This window comes from Coturnix japonica, chromosome 3 (assembly GCF_054131305.1).
Source record: "Coturnix japonica strain WE chromosome 3, WE-NBRP24, whole genome shotgun sequence".
NCBI lineage: Eukaryota > Metazoa > Chordata > Aves > Galliformes > Phasianidae > Coturnix > Coturnix japonica.
The window spans coordinates 60899999-60912738 of NC_140665.1; the positions used below are offsets into that span (position 1 = coordinate 60899999).

The window sequence follows — 12740 nt, forward strand, 5'->3', positions numbered from 1 at the left end:
TTAGGAACCTCTCTCCCAGTACATGCCTGAGGTATAGCCTGGATTCAGTGCAGTTCCTTACACATCTGTGCTGGCGTGCCAAAGCAGCAATCATTGCCCTCAAACACGGAGCTAATTTTTAATATGTATTAAGTTATCATACTAACTTTTTAAAGAGAAGTTTAAACAATATAAGCTCCCAATGAGTTGTCCTATAAATAAGCAGCACAAAATCATCACTACTGAAAACTTTCAAGGCTACCTGAAACTGAATCTTATCTGAAAGTTGCAAGGAGTTGGGAATATTTATTAGCTTATACTGTTTGCATATTTATAGATTACCGTCTTTTAGTCAAAACTAGGATTTCCTAGTGCTGAATGCACTGTGTGACAATGGAGAGATTCAGCATGAAAACATAAACAGTCTGCAAAACTGACCCACCAGAGGTGCCCAGTGTTTCTGTTTAATTCTCACACTGACAAAAGAAAGAAGTTCATTTACTCCTGGACTGATATCTGAGAAACCCACAAGTTGAGCCAATTACATTTTCTGTATGATAAAAAAAACTAAAAAAGATTATAAAAGTGGATTTAAACATTTTGCAGAAAACTGCGGGCCCTTCAGTAAATAAGGGGAACCTACAGGAAAGAAGGGGACAGACCTTTAGAACGATCACTTGGGATAGGACAAGGGGAAACGATTTCAAAGTAAAAAGGGATATATTTAGGCTGGATACAAGGAAAAAATCTTTTACAGTGAGGGTAGTGAGGCACTGGAACAGATTATCCAGACAGGTGATGGATGCCCCATCCCTGGAGACATACAAGCTCAGGCTGGACCAGGCCCTGAGCAACCTGACCTAGCTGTAGGTATCCCTGTTCATTGCTGGGGAGCTGAACTAGATGACACTTAAAGATCCCTTCCAACTCCAAGGATGCTATGATCCTATAAAAAACTTCCCTGCACTTCCTTGATACTTTCACCTTGCCTTCATGATTTGCCATTCCTTTCATCTAATACTTTTATGTGATTGCTTTTCCTTTTGGCAAAGAAAAAGAATCAGTAAGAATCTCAAAGAATATTATTTATCAAGCAGAAAGCCCCAGCACCAGCTCTGCCAAACTCTGAAAACCAGAAATCAAATTCTAAAGCACTGCTTTTTCTCTCAAGTAACATTCTTGTTTTTCATCTGGATCTAAAAAACAGTTCAATAAGCAATAGTGTTTAATAAGCAGTGATAAAAAATGATATCACTGTTTCCATGGATGATGAAAGCAGTAGTGAAAGAAGAAGGTTATTTCAAATGCCCAAGTACAAGGTTACTTGGAAACAGCCCACTTTAAGTACAAAATTACTTCAAAAATTGGAAGATGAATTTTCATTAGTTCAAATGACCTACCTGGCAGGACAGTCCTGTACATAAATGCAAAGTGCTGCTTGAGCCAGGGGTGGTTGAAGTGATTGATATCAAAGTGCCTTTGGACAAGAAACATGTACTGGAACAGTGACCTGGTTGTGTAGCTGCCATAAGCCACCCCTTCATAGAGGGAGCCATCTGTGACCTCCTGCAGCAGGACTACTGATTTTTCCATGATTGCCAATACTTGCTTGGTCCATAAGTAAGCTTCCTGAAGGTAGCCTGAAAGAAAAGAGGTGTTTGAAAATCTGTTCACAACACTGTAAATCATAGATAATATCGCTTGATTCACTCAGTTGGATTCTTCATAGCAATGAATTCACAAGGAAAGCTGCCTGAGCACTAAAATATGACCCATCACTGCAGCATCTCTGTGGTTACAGGGTAAAAGATAAAATGCTATACTTAAACACAGTAGAGCAAGGTTACCTGCGTGGAGAGAAAACTACCAAGACACCTTTTTACTTGTGTGGGATTATGTGATCCACCCCAATGGGAAAAATTACTTAATATATTCAGAACATATAAAGACAGAAGAGTCAGAACAACACCATTTATTGCATTTCAAGTTAAAACAGTAGGAAAACAATTTTACAGCCCCCACTAGAGGGCTCCAATAAAGCAAGTATTCTTATCAGTCATTTTTCACTAGTATGATCACCAGTGTGCTAAAAGGTTCTTGGAGTTTATAAAAAAAAAAGCTGCCCCTTGAACTGCAGTTAACTGATAATCTACTACAGTACGCTCTATTTTAAGAGATGTTATATTCCAGTTACATTTTCAGTGTTGTACAGTCCACAGGGTTATCCAAAAATAGAAGTTCTTTTGGAAAAGATTTGCATGGTTTATTACAAATGCAGATTCTTCATTTCCCTAGCTTCCAACTAAGTTCCAGCCTTCACATATACAAGCTCTGAACAGTTATGTTTCTTCTAAGGAAAAGACTTCTAGAGATCTTACTATTGTGGTCTGCTCCACACAAACCATGAGCTGGGAAGAGGTTGCCTGAAATCCTTCTCAGGACTTAGCTGCCTTTACCATGGAGTAACCACAGGCATGAGATCCTTAGCAGCGCCTGTATAAACTGCAAAAGGAAGGCAGCTTGTGGATCCTAGCAGATGAAAGACTGCATGCCTTCTCTTATTCTCTTCTAGATCCATTTGCAACAGAGGTAGGACTAAAAAGAAAACAATTACCTGTATGTCTGTATGGCTACCTAGTGTCTGTGCAGCTCAAAGTGTCTGGGCACAGATTTAACCTGAATTCTTTCTGCCGTATAGAAGAGCTCAACTTTAGGGCAACTGGCATGCATTACTTGGTGAAACAGTGTCTGGTAAATGAAGTGCATATGCCAGGTTGAGGGAGTATGAGCTACATTCAAACCCGCTACCAAGAATGTTTTGCTTTTTTGCCACAACTACCATATTCATGCTCAGCAGAGTGATGAGCAATTCAGACTTCCTACCAGTCAAGGCTGCCAAATCCTACTCAGTTAACAGAGAGGAAAAAAATGTGAAGTCTAAGTTAAACAGACAACCTGATTTAGGCTGAAAAGTGAAACATGACCAGGAAGGCCTGAGCAGGAGGAGTGAGACACACTACTGAGTTCTGCCTCCTTGCTCACAGCCAGTACAATGCTGCTTCCTCACTCTGATAGAGCAGGACACTGCAGCAGTCCGTCTGAACACAACCCCAACTACTTCCACCCTCATTTTCCACTGTGACATTACAGCCATACCTGTTAGCTTTGAACACTGCCTGAACAAGAACAGTGATTTCCATGGTTCAGCATAGTGCATTTACTGTTGTAATGCACATATGTTCTGTTAACTCACGTTATATTGATGCTACTGGCCTATTCTCATATGTACCTTAATGACATAATGACATGTTTGAATAAAAAAAAAATAAAGGAAGAAACTCAACACTCTGCCAGGCTACACAAAAAACCCCAAAACCTCCAGAATTAATCCCACAAGTAATGAACAGCATGTACGTCAAATTAGGCCTTATTTATGTCTCTTTTTGGAATATCTGAGTGTATATGAATTGCAAAGACTATATGTGGGTACCTAGAAATTATTTCAGTTAGTTTCATTTTTCTGTCCTATGACAGTGTTTACATGACTCTACAGTGGTTATTTAGGCTCTACCTACTTCATTAGCTGAAATTGTTGAGTGAAGTTTAAACCTTATGGGAGAAATGCTTACACTAAGATACACTATTTGCAACTGCTCTGAACCTGATACAAGTAGGATTTGTTTACTCCCTCCATCCTTCCCCTTTTTTTCCCCTTAGGAAAAAGTCTTTCATGTTGGAATGAAAATTTTTAAGAAACTGGGATTTTTATTTTTATTTTTTTTCGTAATTTTTGATCAAAAGGGAAACTTTAAGTTTTCGTTTTGTTTTTTAAATGAAGTTGCTCTATATTGCAACAACTACACTTTCATTTAGAAATACAGTCTGGATGTATTGTCTGATCTTCATTTGAAATATTCACAGTACTTGCTTAAGTGTTGCTTATTTTCTTTCCAAAAAGATATGAAGTTTGGTGAATGAAATATTATCCAACAGTGTTTGTGATGGTACCATTGTGTGCACAAAGCACACTTCTGGTCTATACTCTAATGAAAAGCAGAGACCTCTTGCAAACTGCCGGCCTTCTGCAAGAACGGACGATCAGGGAAGGATGGAATTGCAAGGAATTTAGCAAAACCCACTGAATAAGCATGGTCTTAGCCTTCAATCTGTGGAAAGCACAGAACAAGGAAAGGGAGTAATTTCCATCTATACCCCTTCTGGTTTTGAGCGTATGCACATAAGTGAACGCACTTGCCATGAAAAGCTCTTAACAAAAAATTGACCTCCCAGCACAGTAGGTGTCACATTTTTCTAGCACACATTCTTTGGGTGTCTGAAAAGTCCAACTACAAGCAGATGTGCCCTTGTTTGGCAGGACTAAACAGCTTGGTAACACCATCAGCATACAGAAACTAGATTTTCCTTGACTTGTGCTAAGTAAGAAGTTCCACCAGGCACTGCGTTTTCCAGATATGTCTAGCACATTTTAAATAAAATCTTGATAAAATATTGACACATGTTTATAAGCTAGAGCTGGCTCCATAACTTCCACTTCGCAGCCTAAGTACCACAGGGATTTTATGCCAAGGTTGCTTTGCCTGCTCTTTCCTTTACTCCCACTCTCCTTCAGAGTGGGCGTAGCTTTAATGGAAAAGGGTAAGGATTTGCTCATCTCCTCAGCAAAAGATGCTGAAGAGACAGTTACTGAGCTATGGCCTATGGGTGGATCAAATTCCAGCTCGGCAGCCCTCTCAGGGAAACAAGACTGAAGTGCTATAGTCTAGCTGAAAGCTTGGGGCCCAGGGCATTTCTGGCCACTGACCTTAACGCAGACTAATGCCAGACTGTCTGCAGGCATTAGAACAAGCTCCAAACTGATAAGCTACCCTAAAAGACTGCCTGCAAACCTGAACTGGTAATGGTACACATTAGGAAAGAGTCAATTCTTAGCAACAGTGAGGTAAGAAATACAAGTTAGGCAGCTACTTATATATTCACTGATACAGTGCACATATATCATAACTTGTATATCTGCCCACAGATTATTGTTCTATTCAGTACACACATTTTTTTCTAAGCAGCATAAGAGCAAACCCAATGCAACGGAGCTCTCAAAACACACAAAGCAGAACACCTTTGCAGCTGGCTGCCATATAGGCAGAGTACTTAATGTGGAAAACCGCAGAAAAAACATGAGTATCAGTTCCTGCATGTTACTCCACAAATGGGCAATTGAGTTGATATGCTGTAGGAAAACATTCCTATGGTTTAGCACATACCTTGATTCATCAGAACCAGGCTTCCAGCCAGCAGGGCCACACAGTTGGTAGGCTGGTGGTTATGGAGGTACTGGAAACCCCATCCTCGTCTGTATGATGTTTCGTACATGTATCCTGAAGCATTAGCAATTACCTCAAGAAATCTCTCTTGTTGAGTCTTGCTAAGATAGCTGTACAAGAAGTCATAAGCTGTGGCAAAGCCAACTAAGGAGTGGGCCAGAGGGACCTCATCCCATGGGGCATCCTTCACTAGCCTGTCAATAAAGAAAGATACCAGTTAATTGAGTTTCACCTACTCATTTTTCTCTATGAATATACTTAAAGGTTTGTATGACTTAACATCTCCAAAGTCAGGCAATGGATGCTGAATTTAACATGGTAGTAAGATACTTACCAAATCTTTGAGAGCATTCTATACTGTCCTAAGTCAGGATAATATTAACCTTCAAATGTCATTAATTTTACCAGAAAGGTTAAATCCTTAAGTATTAAAGCAGTGTTTGTGACATTTCTAGGTTCTGCTAAAAACAGATATGCAAAATATTGACTTTACAGAAGAATAACCTACTTATCTGAAGCAAAATTTAAAGCATTTTTCTAAGAAAACAATATCCCAGAGTTTACATTCTTCCAAAAAATCTGCAAGAATCTTTTCCAAATGAGTCAAAGGTCAATAAGTTAGCAATGGTGGCTATGGGATTGAAGTTACTTTAAAGCAAAATAATTACTGGCAAAATAGTAAAGATGTACCAAGAAGATTCGTAACAGAGGAGGAGGTAGCACAGAACAAATATTTCCCTTAAATCAAGCATATATTGGCTAAGAAAGACTTTACTTTTGTTATACTGAGCATATTTTCAGGCCACAGTCCCACAAGAAAAGGAAATATGAAGGAATGCACAGTGGAAAAAAGTGTTTTAAAAGTCTAACAGCCATTAGATGCTTTCACAGTTGTTCCAGTTGTTCACTTATTCTGCATGAATTTTTTACCATAGAAATTAATTTACAATTGTTAGGATAGTACCCTACTGTAATCAATGAGCTTTGTGCTGTGCTCCTGAAGATGTGCACCTTCCAGCTTCAACTATTCTGTGATTCTGTAAATACAATTTCATTTTCTATTTGTATGAGTAGTAATGTGAAAAGATGATAAAGAGATATGAAATGGACAGGATTATATACATACATATAGTCATTCTGCTTTAGGAGCATTTATTTGCATTCAAAATGCATGAATGAAGCACTGAGAAATTAAGACTATCGGATCAGAGTAGTGCAGTTATCATAAGTCACAAGATTTGCAAGCAAGGAAAATGATGTTCAGTTTTTATTACAGTACATCTAACTCAAATGACCTTGATGCATTCATACCTGTATGTAAGGAAAGTCTCTAAGGGCTTCTGGATTAGCTAAATTTCCAACAGTTTAAGCTGTTTTAATCCCATTTTATCCTGAATGAAGTTATCTATTGTTTTTACTTCTCTTAAATGAATTCATTATTTCAAGGATGTTCAGTTAAACATAAGAATGTATTCAACAAATAATTAAATGCTGTTTTAAACCAAAGTTTTTATTGGGCTAAATTAATTTGTTTGTAGATTGTTATTTCTTTTTTGGTCAGTAGGTAGGCATTGACAGGAAAAAGGTGTGAACAGTATTAGGACAGAAAGCTAAAAATGTGGTAATAACAGCCAAAGTGTCAGGAATGAAAGTTCTCAAAATGTACAACGCATCTTCTCTATATCTTCATGACACTCTTTGGTGGACACTGTTTGGGACTTTTCTGTTTTGCTTCAGTTTCAAAAATAATCAGCAAAAGTTTCTGGCCAGATACAGTGAAATTTCTTATTTAGGTTTGTGTTAATTGTTGTGGGAAAAGTTATAGATCTGTAGGCCAAAATATTTAAATACTTTACATAGGTGCTTATTATTTCCATACTTCTTGATAAACTACAAGAAAACATAACTAGGCAAGCAACACTTCACAGTCCCCAGATACATTCATACTGCATCACTGACCCAGAAAAACTAAAAATCTAAGTGAATTGGTCATTTGTCAATCTATTTCAATTCTGCTATTTCATCTTTGGTTAGCACTGGAAAAACTTTGAAATTCTAATTGGCCATATATGTAAAAATAAACCTGCACTCTACACTAGTTATATGGAACACTCTGGCACTGCGTTTGCTGCCAAGAATCCCTCGGAACATGCATATCTTTGATAAGCTATATCATGAATCCAAATTTCCAACATCTTTTTTATTTTATTTTTTCCAAATCTTTGTACAAATCTTTGTACAAAGTTCATATGGGGACAGGAAGGGCAACGAGACTTGTCAAGGGCTTGGAAAATCAGCCCTATGAGAGAGGGAGCTGGAGCTGTTTAGTCTGGGAAAAAGGAGACTGAGGGGAGACCTTATTGCCCTCTTCCAGTATCTAAAAGGTGCTTACAGTGAGAGCAGGGCAAGTCTCTTCTCACTGGTGACAGGACAAGGGGAAACGGCCTCAAGTTGTGCCAAGGTAAGTTTAGGTTGGACGTTAGGAAACAGCTCTTTACAGAAAGGGTAGTTAAACACTGGAATAGGCTCCCAGGGAGGTGGTTGAGTCACCATTCCTGTAAGTGTTTAAGAGCCGTTTGGATGTGGTGCTCAGAGATATGATTTAGCAGAGGGTTGTTACAGTTAGGGTACTATGGTTAGGCTGCAGTTGGACTTGATGATCTTTAAGGTCTTTTCCAACCTAAGTAATTCTATGATTCTAGGAAATGTCACTTTAAAGACTTCAGCCTGGAACAATTAACAAGTGCTTGAGGCTAAGCTATACATTAGTGAGGGGGAAAGAATAATGAAATAATTAAATGTAAGGAATTAATTTAAAATATTTAATTCAAATTTCAGTATCCTTATAAAAACATACAAATTGCTCATCTGAATGTATTAAAAACTATTTAATGTTCATTGTCTGACTTCATCTTAAGCGTGATTTACAACGGAACCAATGTAATGTACATTTCTTTGTTAAGATATTTGGTTTGATATTAGCTGATCAGTTATGACTGCATTTAAGCTGACTTCCTTAGAAAAAATAAATCATATCAAACCATTCAATATAAAAAGTTTATGTTAGGCTTCCTAGGGCTACATGTTGCCATACTCAACTCCTGTTTAGATAATATAGTTCTGTAATTATTTCCCTCAAACAGCAATTCTGTGTAGCGGGTCTTATACAGGGTTTAACAGAAGAAATGCACACAAATAACAAAAAAACCAACAACAACAACACAAGGATGACCATTTAAAGACCCTTATTTCTCATACATACAAAAATCACAGCCAACATTTGTTCTTAAAATGAACTCCCCTTCTAAGAAGTAACTATTTAGCTGATATAAATCAGTGTGTCTCCATTAAATGAATCTCAATGGAATCAAGTAACATGCACCAAACAATGTGTAAAATGATACACAAGAAGAATGGACAAGTAGAAAGCATTAAACGCTTCTTGTATCTAAACCGCACTCTCATTTTTCAAACAGATCTCCAGAGTCAAATGTGGGAAACAGCCTGGTTGATAAGCCGTGGGAAAGCATGGGACCACAGGCCTGCACTTACCATGGTCTGTGAATAAAGAGTTTTCAAGGCTATTAGAAACTACTTTGCTCTAAAATAAAAAAAAAATAAAGTTGTTTGTATTTATTCAAATAAGGATGGGTAAAAACATGCTGGAGAACAGCTATTTTCTAATCCTCTCAGGAGTAAAACATCAGACAGTATGAACCACAACTTAGCAGCTGTGTCTGAAGGCAGCAAGTAACTTTTATTTTAGTGCTGTAGCAGCCTCTCTTGTCTTTCAAAGGTATCAGACACTCCAAAAACATCCAAGGTAAATAATGTCTACAACAGATTCCTTAGTACAGAACAACTACTTCCAAACATAAACACATGCCTGAGAGGTTCTCTTCATCTTTGCTGTTTAAAATACTCCTTGTTACTTCATTTTAAACATTGACATAGAACATCCATAAGGAAACCACAGAGAAATTAAGGGATTGTGGATAATGTAAGTAGTGTATTTTTCCTATGTGTTTTGAGAACTCTGGTTTAGTGCAAGGTGGTTTCTGTTTTAGATTTGCCACCTTCTGCAATGAACAATGAAGCCTGGAAGGGGTTAGAGCTCAACTCTACAGACATCAGCGTATGATGCCAAGAACCACCACGCAGGCACCACACGGTCCCAGACTAACAGCATACAAGTTACCTCCACTGAATGGGATCCCATACTTTAAAAAATGATACAAACTGAATAAAAATTTGTATGGGAAGTAACAAATCAATATTCTGTCTCTTTGAAACAAAACCAAGAAATATCATGATAAGACTACCTCAACCTCCCCACTTCTTGGCAACACAACTAACACTGCTGAAGTCCTTTCTCTCAGAAACTGTTGACACATTTTTCCCTCATTTCTGTATAAATTCCCTTGTTTCTAATAAGTTCTACCTCATCAAAACCTAAACCATTATCATTTCCCTAGGAGGTGAAAGCCAAGAGGAAAAAACACTCTGCTTAGTTCAAGGTAGGAACTGAACCAAGTAAAACTCTCTTGCTTAAGCGAGATCCCTGATCCTGGCCTAGAGGATATTTAGAACCTCCCTTCCTTCACTTCACCCAATTCTTAAAAACAAATTGAAGCAAACAGGAACATAACATACTGACTTAAGAAACAAAACACCCTTCTGGGCAGTGTGATACCTGATCTCCAACCTCTGTATCAAAAAATAATATGGTATCACTGCATCTAGAATGAAGTATTAAACATGCCCTGACACATGCATTACAAATATAGATCACATCCTGAAGCTTAATGCTTCAAAACCTCCTCATGACAAACGCTTACTGAAGAATAACTTGGTTGAGGGCACATTGAGCTAATGACTGCAGAAATGCAATGACAGAAATCACTCCTCAGTAGTGAAACTCTCATTCACATTAGGGTGATGCAAATGCAATGAATCAGGGCTCTATTCACAAGACTTTCAACTGGAAATCAGTCCAAGGACCCCCCCTCAGTGCACTTAGGTGCAGTCCATCTTAGACATGGTAGCTAGCTAACAGCTTGGTTGAGCTTAATGCGTGTTAAATGCCAAGCATGATGCAAATAGTGCATGTAATAGAGCCAAGTGAGTTCTTAGTCCTGTGTACAAGCGCGTAATTGTACAGACCCACTAATGACAATGCTAGTGCCCTGGCATTCTAGATATCCTTGCTATTGTTCTGGGGGCAGGAGATACAGCTTTCAACTCCTCATCAGGCAAACAAGAGAAATATTCTCCCTGATTAGAAGAAGCATACATACCAAGAGAGAGTGTACACACCATGGGAAATGAAACCACCAGCATTTATTTTATAAACTAGATCCAATGCCCAATATTTTCTTTACAAAGTCTCCAAAACAAATTATTTTCTTGTGCTCAAATTGAATATGTTGTTCACTTACAGAAGAATATCTTCCAAGTTTTATTTTAAAAATAAAAATAAATAAAGAAAATCCTTGAAAAATTCTGTTCAATCCAAATCAATCTCCCACATTTCACCCTTTCAAAGTTTTTCTGTTTGCTACCAAAGCAAAAATTCCATAATCTGCAAAGTGCAAGTACTTGGTCTTTTGTAAAAAGAAACAGGTTGAGTTTGGGTTTTGTTAAGACCTTGAAAAACTGGAGATTTTTATTTCTGGTGTCTAAGGTAAAAGAACACAAGTTTGCTCCTATTCCTTTATATGTCATATTTCAACAGCAGTCACTCACACTCACTTCAGCTCAGTTCACAAGAATAGAGACAAAGGACTGCTTAAATATACAACTCTAAAGTCATAGCACAAAAAAGACAACACAGACAATGTATTTTTCAGAAGTTTAAGAGCATGTTATACAAGTAGGGTCCTATTGCTTGATGTGATGAGGAGACAACTGAAGCTTTACTCCTTTGGAAACCTCTAGCTACTTTCTGTTCTCTCTTTCTCTCAATTTCCCTATGGGCTTGTAACCATCATTCCACTGATTCTCAAATTGCCTTCATATCCTTTTCTCTCAGTTTTGCCTTTGATCATAAGAGTCCCCTTCAAATTTTACTCTTTCTTAATATTAACCATGACCCCTCTATACTGACATATTAATAAAATCTGTTTCAGTAACTCTCAGTTCTATGTAAAGCAGGTAAAGAAATGTAGCTATGTTAACTCCAGCTCTTTACTGTAAGCTCCAGGTTATAGCAGATCTTTAGACTAGGAAGGTAAGCTCCCTGTAGTCACCACTGAACTTGTGTGCTGATTTATCTCCCAGAAAACCAGTCCAGAATCATACTTTAAAATAGAAGATATAAGAGAAACTCTTCACTTCAGCTAGCAGTTTAATTTCAGAGTCATGCACAAGTTTTATTTTTAAATGCTACATATGAAAATGATAAAAATGAAAGGGTTTGATATTTCACTTACTAACATAATGCATATTCCAGATACTGAATTCATCCACCTACCATTCTTTTCCTTTCTCACTCTAGGAGACTACCCCAACAGCATCCTCCAAGCTTTTGACATACTAACGCAACATGTGCAAAAATTCATAGAATCACAAGGTTGGAAAGGACCTACAAGATCATCTAGTCCAATCATCTTCCCTTTACTATACCTACAGAAAACCACTAAACCATCTACTAGCAAGCTCCCTATCCAGATGCCTCTTGAACACTGCCAGGGATGGTGACTTCACCACCTACCCGGGCAGCCACTCCAGTGCCTGGCCACTGTCTGAGAGAAAAAGTTCCTTTTTATGTCCAGTCTAAACCTCATCTGATACAACCTGTGGCCATTTCCTCGGGTCTTGTTTGTTGCCTGGCAGAAGAGGCCAAGCTCCTCCTCATCACAACCTCCCTTCAGGAAGTTGTAGAGTGATTCAACAGTCTTACAAAATTCTCCTCAGTATTCTTTGAACGTGTCCAACAGCTGATTACTGGGAGTCAAAAATAAGTGCTAAATCTGTGTTTCAGCACAGAGCCTTCAACTCCACACATGAACTTATTTTATTTCTACATTTAAGTATTTGTATTCATGAATTTTTATTTTACAATTCATTTTGTTCAATGCTGAGCATCATCTAGACACTAACGGCAACAGCCTTCACCATACTCCAATACTTTCAATAAGCATAGGTTAACAGAAGGCTACAGGATTGCTGGATAACAAGAGATACCAGGAGGGTCACAGATTTGCTATGTTGAAGACGGCTGTTAGTTTCTATTTACTTGCTTCTATTTCCTTGGAATGTCTGCATGTGTTTGACAGCACTTATCTCCAATGTGAAACCATGAAGTCAGGCTTACTGTCAAATCCTACACCTTATTGTATACTGGTAGTATATTTCCATTAAAAAAATGGTGCATGAGCTGTGTATCAAAAAGAACAGTACAGAAATCTTTTGTCTGCCAGT

The 12740-nt window shown here is 38.0% G+C and overlaps 1 protein-coding gene across 5 annotated transcripts in view; it reads right to left on the minus strand.

The window, feature by feature from the left end:
* The window catches only part of DSE (dermatan sulfate epimerase), a 32572-nt gene that overhangs the window by 5389 nt on the left and 14443 nt on the right, over nucleotides 1-12740 (minus strand). For all 5 annotated transcript variants that reach the window (XM_085541798.1, XM_015858618.2, XM_015858617.3 and 2 more), the window contains 2 exons: nucleotides 5259-5512; nucleotides 1380-1619 (listed from right to left, as the gene is read on the minus strand). In XM_085541798.1, the coding sequence (XP_085397924.1) occupies nucleotides 1380-1619; nucleotides 5259-5512 (494 nt within the window). The remainder of the gene's footprint in view (nucleotides 1-1379; nucleotides 1620-5258; nucleotides 5513-12740) is intronic.